Source organism: Rhipicephalus sanguineus, chromosome 9, assembly GCF_013339695.2.
Source record: "Rhipicephalus sanguineus isolate Rsan-2018 chromosome 9, BIME_Rsan_1.4, whole genome shotgun sequence".
Classification (NCBI taxonomy): domain Eukaryota; kingdom Metazoa; phylum Arthropoda; class Arachnida; order Ixodida; family Ixodidae; genus Rhipicephalus; species Rhipicephalus sanguineus.
This window is the reverse complement of record NC_051184.2, coordinates 52,816,708-52,833,162: the sequence shown is the minus strand read 5'-3', so window position 1 is coordinate 52,833,162 and position 16,455 is coordinate 52,816,708. Positions and strand designations below refer to the sequence as shown.

The following is a 16,455-nucleotide window of genomic DNA, read 5'->3' as shown; positions in this document are numbered from 1 at the left end:
CCCAGACAATTATTATAATTATTATCGTAAAACGTGATATATTCGGCAGCACTTATCATGTGAGGTTAAAAGATTCAAGCTTCCGACGCTTTTCCATGATTTCGGCCATCACCAGTTTGGGTCGCTGTAAAGCTTAGTAAAATAAATCGAAGGAACCTTGCGACGACCGCAGAGCAGTTGACGTGGTCATTTGATGTAGTATTGATGTACCTCACAAGCAGGGGTTGGCTCCGTTGACGCCGTAGCACTGTAGCGCTGCTTTCATTGCCATTTCGTCACCCAGCATAGACGGGTAAAGCGATCTCCCACCCATAATATAGCCGAATACTTCAGAAGTCCGCGGCATTTCCTTCTGAAAAGCGGATGTATTCTAAGCCTGCACCAACGGGCGCGAACTGAAACTGACGTCATGAGTCGGACAGCCGGCGGTCTCCGCCTTCGGAGAACACTGCTGAATGCATGAGCGGGACTATTTCTTTAGTAGCGGCAGCCGATCGACTGCCGCTACTAAATGACATTTTTCGTTTCCTTGGTATGCATGCAGTGTTAACGCTCCCCCCACTCTGGAGTCACACAGCACATATAAAATATTTTACTTCGATTTTAAAATTTCCTTCGCTGAGCATCAGCAAGCCAGCCCCTTCGCAATGGACATTATCCCGACGAGTCAACGCAGTTCCCCTGAGTTCGCGAACGTTGCATCCTGCGCGCAGCCTAAATCGCAGAAATCACTGCCGGGGTCGCTAGACGACAGTTCGCTCATCGTTGTTTGCTTGCATCACGAGCAGATGACAGATCGGACGCTAGTACGCCGCGAGCAGATTTGTACGTTACAAAAAATAAGTAACCGATACAAATTACTTCCTTTAAAAATGTGATTGATTAAGGTTACTATCAATTACAGCTCCAAGAAAGTAACTAAGCAATTACAGAAATGTAATCGATTACGTTTGCGTTACTTTCCTTCAAAATTTTATTGCCGTAACGCAATAATACAAGTTTGCTCAAACTACAACGAACTACTGTGGCTTGCATGGTAGAGAGAAGGCTGGAGGCATGCGTGAAGGGTGCTTACTCTGGCCTCTGTGAAATAGTGTTACACGTTGTTATAACTTTCAACGAGCGTCATTTTGAAACTTGTCGTCGTTGATTCTTCCACGTTTTCTCGTTAAAGGGGCCCTGCAACACTCTTCGAAGTAATCGTCTATTGGCATCATGACAAGATCTTATTGCCTCACGAATCGAGTGCCACAAAAAAGATGTTTAGAATCCGTCAAGTACGAGCGGAGTTACAGGGTTTTGTCGCAAAGCGCTTTCTCACTCCTTTAGTACTTCAGCACTAGCAACGCCTTCTCTTGGTACTAGCGAACGCGCTGAAAGCTACGCAGGGAGGGTGACGACAAGGAGGCAAGAAGATGCGCCCCTGCGTCAGCGCGTGTCATTACCTTGAGCACTTTTCTTTTTAAATGCGGAGCATTTCTTAGTCGCAGCTGCGGCGTCGGCCGCCGTCCACACCCCCACTGCGCATGCTCGGCTCGTCTCGTGCCGGCAGCAAGCCTCTCCTCTCCCTCGAACGCGGGCGGTGTGTATATAAGCGGCGGAGCGCGCGTTCGGAATTCAGTCAAGGGCGTCTTTACTTGGCTTTCGCTTGACGCTTTGCTTGACTCGAGTAGATGCGATGGAAGCAACAGTACCTTCAATCAGCGTCCCACCACTCGTTGAAGGCAACGTCACTCCACCCTCATCGTCGTCAACAACAGCAAGCAACGCAGAAGAGACGAGCATACGACGCTGAACGCAAGCGTTTGAAGCGAGCTGCGGACCCGGAACTTCGTGCACGCTGGAGCCGTTCAAGTCGTACTTGGTGTGCGCATCGCGTAACAATTAAGCATTCCCAAACCATACCAAGTTACGCAACATTCACGCGATACCCCCACCACTCTGCGACGCATTTACTGAGTTCCCCCCATGGGAAGATGCGGGCGACTTTTTTTTTTATTTATTCGATCGCGCGGCTTACTTTCAGTGTGATCGCGAGCGCGGGCACGTGGCGCCATCCCGCGGCCTCCGCGGTAACTGTGCAGCTCAGGATGCTCAAATCAGCCAAGGGCCGTGGACTTTGGGTTTATGGCGCGGTCATTTGTGCTTATGGTGTCGAGAGAAGAGGGAGCGATTTCTAGCTGACTTTGAGAATAATAATTCCACGCCACTGGCCGCGCTATAATGTGTGGCTCGCGTGTTCTCAGGAGCCTCGACTACCGAGCGGCAGCGTTTTCTGACCATGCTGAAAAGGTGCTACAGGGGCCCCTTTGAGATGTCAATTACTACACTGAACACTCTCACAATGCATGCGCTGGAGAGAAGGGCGGTGTTATAACGTATGAACACCTTGCGCACCAGCTCGTAGTTGCGCAGTGCTTCGTGTCCATGCCCTCTATGAAGCGTCGCGCTTCCCTGTTGCTGGCTCTCGATTAAGACTGGCTACAACTTGATTTTGGAAGAAATAATAATAATAATAATAATAATATCTGGGGTTTAACGTCCCAAAACCACGATATGATTATGAGAGACGCCGTAGTGGAGGGCTCCGGAAAGTTCGACCACCTGGGGTTTCTTTAACGTGCACCTAAATCTAAGTACACGGGCCTCAAACATTTTCGCCTCCATCAAAAATGCAGCCGCCGCGGCCGGGATTCGATCCCGCGACCTTCGGGTCAGCAGTCGAGCGCCACAACCACTAGACCACCGTGGCGGGGCGATTTTGGAAGAAAAAAAGGTAATTGATTACCGGTAATCAATTACAAGAAAATGTAATTGAATTACTCGGAACGTTACTGTTTCGAAAAAGTAATCGATTATATTACAAAATTACAAGAAAATGTGACTGATTACAAGTAATCGATTACTTGTAACGCGTTACGTACAACACTGGTCGCAGAGTTGCTGTCTCCCCGTGACGTCACACTGAGATGACACGTCACTCAGCAGCCGCCCCCTCGATGTCGAAACCGAAAGTGTGTGTGTTTTAAGGTAGCGGTATTAAAAATATACTGGATGCATTCCCAGGCATCGCCATACTCTTTTTAGGGTTCTCAAATACTTAAAATTCGCGTCTGTACTCCTTTACGTAGTATCCACCTTTGTTCTAAACACTGCTGTTCCTTAGCAGAATATACAGTAAGCACTCCCACTCGCTTCTCTGCAGTGGGCGCGAGCACCATCACCTGTTTTCCTCTTACGATCGAGCAACTTACTCCAATTTTAATTTATGACAAGCCTTAATGTCCACTCTATGTGAAACACTTAGCTTAACACATTTCATCCAACATTAATATTTTTTTTTTAATTTTAATAGCGGATCTGTCGAAGCTCGAGTTTCGGCACTGGATTGTTCTCAGAAACTCGCGTTGCCTATGGCAACCACTTTGCACAGCTGCGCCTAGCTTCGCCGAGTGTGCCGCCTAGGAACTCGTTGGAGGGGGAGAGGAAAATACAATTGGAGACGAGGGAAAGAAATAAATAAACCAATGTAAAATTTCCTGGCGAGACGGGAATCGAACCAGGTATACCCACGGCCGATAGGAGAGCGCCGTTAGCACACGGCTGTCCAGGCGCGCTGGCAGAACGAGAATTTACGGGGACCACATATACGATTTGTGTGGTTTTTGAAGAGCGAGAACTTGACGATGAACTTGACGTCGACGAAAGATAAGAAAAGACGCTTTCCTGTCTGTACTGAGCGTCTTTCCATGTCTGTACTCCCTTTCGTCGATGTAGTTTTAGCGTCAAGTTTTCGCTCTTCAAACCACACACCCACACGTCACACCAACTATAGCCCAACAGTTCACGCTTCTCAAACATGACTGCGTTGCTATGGCCAGAGAAGAGAAATGAATAGATAGAAAGAAACACGGAGAAAGTAAGCGAAAGAAATAGATAGATAGAGAGATATAAATAAACAGAAAGAGAGAGAGAAAGAAAGCGCAGCATAGCCATGTATACACATAGCTTGCACGTGACGTCACAGACATGTTCTCTGCGCTGGTTCACAAACATGGCGGCCACCGTAACTTTTTTATCCCATTAGAGTGTCGTTTCAGCGGAGGACACCCAGACGTTCCCTCCCCGCGCGTTCTTCTGTGCTCTCTCCCCGTTTCTTCTGTTCGTTAGCTGCGCCAAGGGGGAACACGAAGGATTGGAGGGGGCAGCGGAACTAATCTGACGTCACCGTTTCTTGCTCCGCGCGTTCGAGCAAGAGTTCACCCTGCGTCTCAACCAGTTGGTTCTCAAAGATGGCGGCCACGGTGACGTCAATGCAAGCTATGTATAGTATCGCAGGAGGTGCAAGGGAAGTGGTGGGAGTAGGGAGAGGGTAAAGCCCAGCATCCAGCAAGGGGATGGGAAAGGGAAGCGAGGGTGGAGAGGAGGGGATGTCACCAGCCCCGCTGTTTTCACAGTCTTCGCACAAGTAGCGCGTAGTTGCCACAATTTTTTTTTATCAAGGTTCTCGGACAACTCGCACCGGCGCCTGAAGAGTGTCGCTCGGTAGCCGTGCCACTAATAAAACTTCTCTTTGGTTCTACATCTGCGTAAACAGGAATAATTAGACTCGTCCCCCCCCCCCTTTCTTCCATCTACTTCAATCGCAATTTATACTGCACTGCATGGGACTAAACTACGCGATCGCAAATGCCACATTTAAACGAAAAAAAAAAAACAGAACGCGGACATGTTAGACCTCCACCTGCGCGTATCATTTGTGAGCCAGCGAATAGTAGATGGCTTGCACGTGACGTCATGGACGCAGCTTCTGAAAGGAACTGGGACTCCACGAATGGCGGCTTTGATGACGAACAAGTTGCGTCTATGTGAAAACGACGCGGCAGGGAACGTCTCTGCTTGAATAATGAAAGAACCTGCATGTGATGTTTTGATCAACGTTTATAGAACCAGGTTCTGGTTACCTGGTTCTATAAACGTTGGTTTTGATAACATCAATGTGACATCGGAAACGTCGCGTTACCCACATGCTGGTGCTCCAACACGGCGCTTTCAGTGACGTCAGTGCAAGAGCTTTTTGGCGTATGAATTTTTCGAAGCAGCTCGGCTTAAAAGGTCATTTGCTCAAAAAGCGAAAACACTATTGCCTGCGCGAACGAGTGTTTCTTATTTTAAAAAAGACGGTCCATGTAGTGTTTATCCGTGCCCGCTGTAACAAAGACACACACGCGAGTAGTGGAAAAAAAAAAGCAGCTGCACTGCATATCGCTGACGTCAAATACTAACACCAATTGAGCTTCGCGCGCTGCATTTTCCGGCGCCATTTCACCGTAAACACCTGGTTAGCTATAGTCAGTTTCAGGCCTTCTGTCGAAGAAATCAAACGCACGATACTGCGCTCCCCCGAAAAAAAAAAAGAACAAAACCGAAGAGCTACAGCCGCCTCGTATGTCGTTCACCTCAGATACGTAAGTACGGCAACGATTAAATATGCGACGAGCAGTCGCAAATGCGGCTGATATCGCGTACAATATTCACTCGCGCAGAGGCTGTTCCAAGATTTCATAGCCCAGTCAGTAAGATTTACACAACCACGGATCCAAAACCAAAGTACGCTGTATTATATTTTCGTTCATATTATTAATTATTATTCGCTAAAAATCGATTTGACCGGCCCCCCCCTTTTTTTTAATTAATAAAGTCTGATAAAAATCTTCTTATTAAGCAAAAGGACGAAGTATGCTCTTTTCCATATTTTAGATGTTTTAGCTAAGGTATCCGATTCTTGGCTAATCCACCACGGTATTAACCACGGTGGGTGTGAGCCAAAATCTTAGGATCTATACATCCACGTCTACAATGCACTGCTGATGGATTGAGCCTGATCGGCATCAAAATTCTCAACAGTGATTGTTTTCGTTCTGCAGCTTGCGTACATTGGAGTCAATCTCGATCAAGAAATTCGATCGGGATCAGACCTGATCGCGACCGAAAGTGACTCTGTGACACCGGTAACGAAACGAGTTTCGGTGATTCGTGGATGGGTGGATTAGCGTACAACACGCTGTCAGCGATGCTTACATTTCACGGATCCACACCTTCTACGAGGTACTACATACACACGAAAACACACGCCACGAATCAAATTCTCACGGCGCGCAAGACGTCCAAATCGGAGCGACAGCCAGAGAGGCGCCGGCATGCATGTTTCACGCTGGGAGAGCCCAGCATTTCGTGGTGCGCCGACCTACGCGAACAAATCGCGTCGGTAGAAAGTCGTACGAACCGGCCACCGTACCGTTCGTGCGTTGTTTTCTTCCGCAGAACCCGTCCGACGACGTCCAAGGAGACGTCAGCCGCAGCCTCACCGAAGAAGCAGCAGCAGAAGGCCACCACCACGGCAGACGAGCAGCTCTCCTCCGGCGAAGGGACGCCCGCCGGAAGTTGTCACGACCCGTTTCTGTCACGTGGCTTGAATGACGTCACGGTCAACATCCGGCGGTGCGGTGGTCGTCGTGCAGCGGTGGAAAAGATGTCCAACCCCGAGCGCAAGAGCAAGAAACCCTCGAGTGAGCTTTTATAACGTATTTGTGAAGCCCCGACCAGCCTGTTGCGTATGATTACCGTCGTTGTGGCTTACGATCGGGTTGTTACGGTATCCTTAGCGGGTGTGAATCAGAAAACACGGGCGGTAGGACCTCTGGAAGTTGTGAAGTAGGGCGTATCAGTTCCGATTTGCAATAAGGAACCAATGTCCGCGGTCATTTGTGAGGTCATTAAGTGCACACACAGCCCTCGGTGGATATGTTTCGATCGCAACAGCGAACGTCAAAGCGGTTTTGCCGAAGTCGTAAACCGGAGTTAAAAACTGTCTGAACACGGCTGCGAACGGCGATCGCGCGGTGCGTTGACGAGAAGGCGACACGCTCGTCAGATTGACTTGTGTGAAGTGATCGACGATTGCTTCCTGTATAAAAACAAAGTCTATGTTTTTACGCAGGCAGCGCTTTCAAGCAGCAGCGGTTGTCGGCATGGCAGCCCATTCTGACAGCGGGCACGGTCCTGCCAACCTTCTTCGTCATAGGCCTCGCATTCGTCCCCATCGGCATCGGCCTTCTAGTTTCGTCCAATGAGGTAATTACACTTTGTGGGATGTCGGCACCACAACCTGCATTCTTACGAGCGAGAACCTATATCCTAGCGCTTATGAAACGGTGTCTTGGTGCACCGTATCCACTTGCACACTACCATTATGGTAAGCACCAGCTAATGTTGGCTGAGTGATGGCTAATCTCAGCCAGTGTTGGCTACCATCCAATACCATCTAATGTAGGCTATCTATCAGCTGTTATAAACAGTAACGTTGGCCTCACTCAATCTCAATTTCTGGCTTCCGGTTTCAGATTCTGGTTACAGGTTAGAGGGGTGGGTACTGACAGGAATTTTCGAAGGTGAGCTTACTCTGCCATAGAAATCTCCTCTGTATGGAGACAGCTCTGTGCAAGATTGAACCTCAGTAAATGCTGATAAGATATTTTATTTTGACATTAAAGTGCACTTTCGCATGGCCAACACACTTGACATCAACACTAGTGTGACGTCAGGCTACAGTGCCAATTCTGGTGACTTCACGCACCATTATGGCTAGTTGCGATGACATCAGGCACCAAAATGTTCAAAATGGCCGCTTGTGCATCGCCAACAAAGCCATACGATGTAAGAATGGCAGACTGGGCTTGTTGGTTTAACATATTTGAAGTTTAAGGCGCGAATAAGACACAGACGAAGAATAGGAACACACACATGGAGCGCCTGTGTGTGTTCCTATTCTTCGTCCGTGTCTTATTCGCGCCTTAAAACTTCAACAGAGCCAGTAACAGAGCGGCCATGGAAACGTAGCGATGTCTCGCGAGAGCACATGACGAGAAGCTCATACCGTGTTGTGACTTCAGGGTACAGTAGGAACCGAAACTGGCTTTTAAAAACATGCTGCAATTACTTTTTCAAGGTGCACTCACACTTACCAGTACATTTTCTAGGCTGTTGAGGGCTTGGCCTTTCATTTGATGCAAAAAATGTCGACAACATAAAATTTTCGTGTCAGTACACCTTAAAGAGGGGTCTACACACACGGAAACAACAACTTGAGTTGGTTTTTCCAGACTATTTTTTTTCCCTCGATTGGTTTGTGCCTGTCGTAAAACAGCGAACTGTCGCTTGCAGGTGCAAGAGTTCCAGTTTGACTACACAGACTGCAAGGAGAAGGGCAAAAATGTGACATGCGCCTCTGTCATACAGAACGACATCAAAAAGACATGCGTGTGCCTTGAACGCATCACACTGACCGAAGATTTCAAGGTGAGCACATGCTTGTCTGTCCGTGCCTCGTCTTTCTGCGCAATGTTATTCAGCAAAGATGCGCCGGCTTGTCATTCACACCTGCATGCCAGTTTTCTGTGCTGCTGGCCACTCGAAGAATGTTGTGTAACGTCAGTCAGACGCCTTGTAGTGTACTGCTTTAAAAGTAGAATTTGGGGCCTGTTGGTGATGCATATTTGGTAAAGTGAAGCACAGTAAACGGGACCAAAAAATAGCCAGACTAGTGGAGCAACCGCTGAGACAGGCAGAACAACCGCTACTAACTGTGAATGTTTATTAGAAAACAATGCCGCATCTGGACAATATGCACATGAGCACAAGATCATCAGTGACCAGCAACAAAAAAAATGGCAGGCACGATAAACCTATCATGACAACATCACACACATGCAAATGTATGCACAGAAAGCAAAGTAAATGTTAAGCATGAGTATGGGGTTGACTACGTAGATTCAGCAAAATAAAAGGTTTAAACTAAGAAGCTAACACTTCGAAGCGTAAAGAACCAGCTGAACTGTTCCTACCCATAGATCGTGCTTCTTTGTTGTGAAAAAAAGCGAAGCAATGCTAATGCACTTTTCAGGTCTCCAATCTTTAATCGAAATAGCTTCAAAAATCTAACATTTTAATTTGGAGTGTCCACGGCCTACCACATCCGCATTCATCAGCCGTAGGTGACAGCCACAGCCTTTGCTGTGTAGCATGTTTCTGTACCCTAAACTTTGCAACAGCAGAAGTTTCGGAAGTGCCTTAGCTTTTCATGTTACAACCAGAACTTCCACTGTTGCACCGTTTAGGTTATGGAAGCACGCTGCAGTGTAAGGCGAGGTTCGACCCATCTCCTGACATTGGCTATAGCACTGTTCTAGCCTGCCATTCAGACAATGACCGGTTTGTCCCAAGTAAACATCACTGCAGCTCAATAGAATTCTGTAAACGACAAAATCAGTGCACTGGACATACTGATACTTGTGTTTCATGGTGCGGCATTCTTTCTCTTGGGTTTGCGTCACGCGTCTGCACAGTTTCGCCAACTTGCACGGTCCAGAGAAAGCGAGATCTATCTCATGCCTCCCCGCGACTTCCTTCATGTTGTGCGTCATTTTATGCATGTACGCGACACCCTTGCACACGGGCCTCTTTGGCGGCATGCCTGTGCTGTTCCTTCAATGTTCCCTTGCTTCTACGTTGCAGTCGGAAGTGTACGTGTACTACGGCCTGACCAACTTCTACCAAAACCACAGACGATACGTCAAGTCCCGAGACGACACGCAGCTCCTGGGGAAGCCGCTTCAGACGAACCTCGACTGCGAACCCTTTGCGCAGGATCCCAAGACGGGAAAGCCCATTGCACCCTGTGGTGCCATCGCAAACAGCATCTTCAATGGTCAGCTCAGTTCTTTTGTCATGATTTTCGCAGTAACATTGTGAACGCACGGGAAAGTCTGATCTAATGCGTGTCTTTTCCTAGTTTTCTGAGCAGTTGCACTCCGAAGAAGTTGATGACCACGCTGTAAGCATTTGGAGTACTCTCACAGCTCCCTGCTTAGTTATGGTGAATTCCATTGGCAGATTCGGAGTGGCTGACGAACTCTACGCCAGAGCACTCCGGCGGAGAGCAACCGGAGGAAATCTGCCGATGGAACACAAGCGCCCTTGCAAGAGCAAATGGTAGGGGGCGCTAGCGCACATCTGTTTCGCAAGCGCCCAGCATTCCTCGTGGTTTGCGCAGCTTTCGCCAGTTTTCACCTTCGCGGCCGCGAGCGGAGAGAACGGGCGCGATCGGACAGCGCATTTCATCGCGCACGCGGTACGCCACGCTCTGCGCATGCGTGTGGAGCTTGCGACTTCCGGTCGAATCCGCCGCTTTTCGTGGAGTAGAGAGCTGCTCCATGGAGTGAACTTGGCGCAGAAACTGCTCCAGATCCGCCAATGGAGCAGGAAAACTGCTACTGGAAGTGCTCCGAATCTGCCAATGGAATTCACCATTACAGAAATGTAGTTGATCAGCCAAGCTCGCAGCATGTAGATGTGTAACATAATGAATTCTTGTGTCTCGTAGCTTCGCAGACAACTCTTGTGATTTACGGCGCAAACGTGGAACAACAACATGCCAACCTGTCCTTTCCTGCACCTATGCCCATTGCATACCATCCTCTGTGATTGTTCCTCATGATGTGAACTGCCATGAAAGTTAGTTACATAGCACTTGGGCAAGGTGAATTTAGTAAACATTGCAATCTGCTCAGTGAACGTTGTGAACAACACACGTTACAAACTTGTTATCAGAAGAGGTACCAAAGTGAAATAGCTCTAATGGAATTCAAGTTGTCTGCATTTCCGTTGCGAAATCTAGGATATTTTCATTCTAAACATTGTACCAGTCTGTCTCTTCCTTTAAACTGCATTTCACTGGTTCCTCACAGTGGCAAACACTTGCAGCAGTAAATGGACGTCTTGATACTCTGAAAACAGGTTGCCAAGGCAAAGTGTGGAGAAGCCCCTTACCACCGTATTCAAGAAACCAACTTCAAGTCAAACTCAACTTGAACATCCACTGTCATTATAGTGTCTCTTGTGAACACAACCAGGGGAACACAACGAGCGTCTTGGGCATGTTTATGTCGGGTGTTCTTTTATTGGAGCTCGATAAGCTGTGTCCTTATGCTACGGAGAATTTCTGAATACAGCGATTAGACATTGGCATTCTTTTAACTTGAATTTTTTTCCATCAGCACCTGCAAATGTGTGATGTAGTAGTGGCTTTCAGCAGCTTTCACTGTTTCTTTGCACTGCTCAGACACGCTCACCCTCAAGTATCGTCACAAGCAGGAGAGGGACAGCATCGAGGACTCCACCACGGTGCACGTGTTGTTTGACAAGATCGCCTGGCCGACCGACCGCAGGGTCAAGTTCAGGAACCCGCCAGGTAGGTGTCAAAGGTCATTCAAGCCCAGAAGCAGCTACACGAAAGATAGCTTTGTGGCTGTAACTTTAGGGCAAGCATCACGACATCCCCGTCTGCTGTCACAGTGGCAAGCGAAGTAACTGTGCTGTGTTTGTAAATTCTCAACTACTCTTGAGTTTTTCGTTTTCTTTTTTCTTTGCCGGTTCCTTCATGTTACTGTGGAAACAAACCTCATTGTAATGAGCATGTATATAATTAATTACCACATACAGTATAACAAAGTGAGTTCAATTATTAGAAGGGCAAGGCTTTGTTTCAATGAGTTGTCTGTTGCTATGACAAAACAATGTGTGCATCTGTTGAACCAGGCTGTTGGTGACACCTTTTGGCCTCTCAATGGCTAAACACACTCTTGTGCCAGCTGAGGTTAGTCATTTGATCTTAGGTTTCAGCTCCTGTGAACACACCTATGCACCACACTTTGGCTACACGTAAATGCGACTCGAGGCATTCAGAAATAGATTGAGATCTTCATAGCCATCATGGTGTCAAATCAAAATGGAATCTTCTCCTACAATCTCGGAACTAAACCAGAACTTTTTTTGAAGGCGAGTTGTAAACCGGTTCAATGACAAGTCCAACCCAAGGTCGTTGTTGCTGAATTTCTATGACTGCACACGCCTCGTGTGTCGAAGAAAGCGGGCAACAGCCCTTGCGTCAATTTGGCACAGAGCCCTGCCTTGGGGAATTGTCACATAGCTGGTTACAGAAACTTTGTCGGCTTGGTTAAGTGCGCATATGTTTGCCACGTTTTCTAGACTGAGTGTTCTTTATGCTGTGTTGTCACCGAAGTGCAGCGTTAGAAATTTAGGTATTGCACTGCACCGTGCCCGTTACAGTTTGTACTGAACCTTCAGTGGTCACTGTTGCTCCTGCGCTGCGATTCAGTTTTTGTGGTGCTTTCCCGCTGCAAGCGCACATGTAACAACCAGCAAAAGCGAGATGCAGATTTGGGACATTGGTTCGCTGTGGTCACTCGTGAGTAATACTGCAAATTTATGAACTGCGGACCCTCGGTGTGGCGTGTGGGCATTGGTGTGTGTGTGCACATGCATTCTTTAAGACTAACGAGACTCAACTAAGCTACCTTACCGTACGCCTCCCTCCCGCGCAGGCATGAATTTCAACGGCACTGCCAAGCCACCAAACTGGCCAGTTCCCGTGGAGGAAGTTGGCGGGTTCGAGAACGAGTCCCTGATCGTGTGGATGCGCACCGCTGCCCTGCCCACTTTCCGCAAGCTCTACGGCCGGGTGGACCACTCGCGCGAGCTCTTTGTCAGCTCGCTGCCCAAAGGGGACTACGACCTGGAAATTGTCTACCGTATCCTTTTCCAAGCAAAGCTTGTTATGAGTTACGGATTTCGGTGGCGGCGTAGCCGTACATGAAAAGCCCGGTGCTTTCAGCATACGGAAATGCGGCCCTCGAAATTTGTATGCGCTTTTTTTCCTAATAATTGACGCTCTCTCAATCATGGGCTTGTCGGTGATCGGCGGTTTCCGACATTTAAGTCTGATCATTTATCAGGGTCACTTGTCATTTAAGTTGCGACATTTCATTGTTGCCTGGACATGACTGTTATTGTTGCCGGTAGCAACAGAAGTGTTACTCTGCTAAGCATGTGGGTAAAACAGGAAACCGCGCATGCCAAGCTTCGCTTGCTCCCGTTTTCCCGATAGGGGAAGGGCTCCTGAATTTGTTTTATTTTTCCAGAAGTGCTGGAAACGGGCACAGTTTGTGGGTAGCGTTGCAGGAAGGGCACGCGCTTATAGTTATTTACGATGATTTTTTTAACCACAAGAAGGCCATGGATTAGGAGCGTGCACAGAGGAATCGGTTGCGGCGTGGGCAGGGGTGACCCCGTAATTGATTCCTCTGTGAACGCTCCTTAGCTGGCCCACATGCACTCCCATTAGCTGATGCAGGCTTCCTAAATGGTCTTTGTCCATCTAGGAAGCCTATATGCACAGGCATATAGTTTCCCAGTTGGCACTTAGTCCACGGAAGTGCTGGTAACACATGACAGATAATTTTGCTGCTCCTTCTAAAGATGGAGCCACGTGGCAGGTGCTGTGACCGTTTGCAGTGGCAAAACGTAGCAGTCAAGTCACAGTTTTTGAGTGTAAGGGATGGTAAGCCAATACAGATGATTTTTTTAGGCAATTGACAGTTGAACAGGAATGGCATTTCAAGGCACGAGAGCTGGCACAGTTCAATGAACAGGAATGTATGGATGAAGGTTCCCAACAGGCAGTTAGCGACCTAAGCACGACAGGCAATTTCACTGCACCTTGGAAAGATGGCACCGTATAGCAGATGCTATGGATTTTTGTAGCAGCAGCGTGGTGAAGTCAATGTAATGAAGATGTCAGGGAATGGGGAGCTAGTAAAGATGACTTCATGGGAAGTGAACAAGAACAGCATTTCAAAGCACAAGTGCCGTATAACGAACAGGAAGATGTCAGTGAGACACAACCTCGTGATTCCGACAGACAGATAGTCTAGGAAAAGCAGAGGGGACGCTAGTTGTGGTCTTTTAACTGTGGTGTAGTAATTATCACGTAAATTGAAGTGAATTAAAGTGGATGAAAAATCACCCTTTCCCTCAGTGGGATCTGAACCCACAACATTCAAATTACATTTCCTTTATAATTTCACCGACTTGAAGGGCGATTTTTCATCCATTTCATTTCAATTTACGTCATAATTACTGTACTAGAGTTAAAAGACCACAACTAGTGTTCCCTAGGCTTTTCTTTGGCTAATTGTGTGTTGGACTCGTCTTGGTTGTGTCTAACGAAGAAACAGGCTCCTCGAAAAAATTCCCCTTCTTTCATTCTGCATATCAGTGACGTGTTCCTGTAGTCAGTGAAAACAAATTTAGCCAGTGTGAACTTTCATGCCACGTTTCTTTCCTGAGCCATGCTCCCAACCGCTAGGCTACCCGGTGACGCCGTTCAAAGGCAGCAAGCGCATCATCCTCTCCAACACTTCGTGGCTGGGTGGCCGCAACCCGTTCCTTGGCATCGCCTACATCGCCGTGGGCAGCCTCTGCCTCGCGCTGGCCTTCGTCTTCCTGGTCATACACAACAAGTTTGGCAAGAAGTGCGTCGGTGCCGCTCACCGGCACTCTCCGCTGTCCCGCAAAGCATGCCTTGTCACCACCGTCCTCGTGCACTGCGACTGTGCTGTCGATAGTGCCTCCTCTAGACCATTCTGCCCTTTGCATGCTGGTATTCCTGAAGCGAGCTTGCCGCAACCCTCCTCTCGCTTCCTGCTTCTTTCTGAGCCGCCTGCATGACGACACCCTGTCTGCACCCTGTCTCCTGGTAAGCAGTGTCATACGCTATGCACCCTGTTCACCTGCCCAACCTGATGACATATTCAGCCTCTCAATTAACTGCCACTTCTTCATCCTTTGTTAGTGTAAATGGCATGCTTGTTTAGTCAGATCAGGTACGACTACTAAAATGAACACCAGAAGGATGACGTAGCTACAGTGCTCACAGAGTGTCAGCCGCTGTGGTACAATGGTCATGGTGCTCGGCTGCTGACCCGAAGGTCGCAGGTTTGATCCCGGCCTCGGCCGTCTCATTTCAATGGAGGCGGATCGCTACAGGTCCGTGTACTGTGCAATGTCAGTGCACGTTAAAGAACACCAGGTGATCAAAGTCTCTCGAATCCTCCATTACGGAGTGCCTAGTAATCATATCGTGGTTTTGGCATGTAAAACCCCAGATATTATTAGTGCTCACAGAGTGAAACGCATCAATTTTGGGCTAAGTAATGCACACACCTTTGTTTCCACTGTCCTGATGTGTGTCACTTCGACATATTGGCTCGTATAGCTACACCAGGTCCAACATCATTTTGAGTGACCAGATTGGTACATGATGCGGCTGTCTTGAGCCATTGCTCAAGACAGCCGCGTCATCATGCTCAAGATAAAGTTTTATATATATCTGGTGTTTAACGTCCCAAAACCACCATATGATTATGAGAGACGCCGTAGTGGAGGGCTCCGGAAATTTCGACCGCCTGGGGTTCTTCAACGTGCACCTAAATCTAAGTACACGGGCCTCAAACATTTTCGCCTCCATCGAAAATGCAGCCGCCGCAGCCGGGATTCGATCCCGCGACCTTCGGGTCAGCAGTCGAGCGCCATAACCACTAGACCACCGTGGCGGGGCAAGATAAAGTTTTGATGTACAGCGCACACCAAATAAGATGTGACGAGCTTCACCACCAAATACGGCTCATGGGAAAGGCATTTGACGTCGGATAGTGCATTCCTTGCTGCAAACCTTCAAAACTGCATTGCGCTCGCAATACTCATCCTTACAATTCTGACTTGACCGACAAATTATACTATGCTATGAACACCAATGTTCCTTGATGCTGCCCTGTACCGTCTATTTCTCTGTGTGGAATTCACGGTAGCTAGTCTCAGGATTCAGCCGTCTTAGGCTGTCTCACTCGAAACAGCATGATGTTCCCAGCAAGACTGAAGAAATCGAACTGCAACATCTGCATAGGCTCCAAATTTTCAAGCAGAGTGGAATCAATGCAGAAAACTTAAAGGAGTACTGACATGAATTTTAAATATTGTTGGATTGTTTCTATAAATAAAAACACTGGTGTAGAGAACCCTGAAAAATAGTATTGTGGGGCCTGGGAATGCATCGAACATATTTTTAACACCGCAACCTTAGAAAAACACTTTCGGTTTCGATATCGAGGGGGCGGCTTCTCAGTGATGTATCATTGCAGTGTGATGTCACGGGGAGACAGCAACTCGCAACATACTAGCAGCAGATCTGTCATCTGCTCGTGGTGCATTTGAACGACGATGAGAGAATTGTCGTCCAGAGATGCCAACAGTGATTTCTGCAATTTTGGCTGCATGCAGGACGCAGAGTTCGCAAACTCAGTGAAACTGCGTTAACTCGTCGGGATAATGTCCGTTGCGGTGGGGCTGGCTTGCAGATACCCAGCGACCAAAACTTTAAAATCAAAGTAAAATACTTTATACGTGTTGTCTGACTGCAGCGTGTGGAGAACGTTAACACTGCATGCCAAGGAAACGTAAAATGTCCCGTTTGCGATGTCT

At 47.9% G+C, this 16,455-nt stretch overlaps 1 protein-coding gene across 2 annotated transcripts in view; it reads left to right on the top strand.

Annotated features, from left to right (window-relative positions):
* LOC119405142 (cell cycle control protein 50A-like) overlaps positions 1-16,455 on the top strand; it is an 80,447-nt gene that overhangs the window by 59,630 nt on the left and 4,362 nt on the right. Inside the window, exons 1-8 of one of the 2 annotated variants that reach the window (XM_049419221.1) lie at positions 5,434-5,468; positions 6,325-6,569; positions 7,001-7,134; positions 8,224-8,358; positions 9,574-9,766; positions 11,180-11,308; positions 12,462-12,668; positions 14,285-14,450. In XM_049419221.1, the coding sequence (XP_049275178.1) occupies positions 5,449-5,468; positions 6,325-6,569; positions 7,001-7,134; positions 8,224-8,358; positions 9,574-9,766; positions 11,180-11,308; positions 12,462-12,668; positions 14,285-14,450 (1,229 nt within the window). In that variant the 5' untranslated portion in view covers positions 5,434-5,448. Of the gene's footprint in view, positions 1-5,433; positions 5,469-6,324; positions 6,570-7,000; positions 7,135-8,223; positions 8,359-9,573; positions 9,767-11,179; positions 11,309-12,461; positions 12,669-14,284; positions 14,451-16,455 lie in introns of those variants that run through there. The other variant, XM_037671942.2, reaches the window with a different exon arrangement.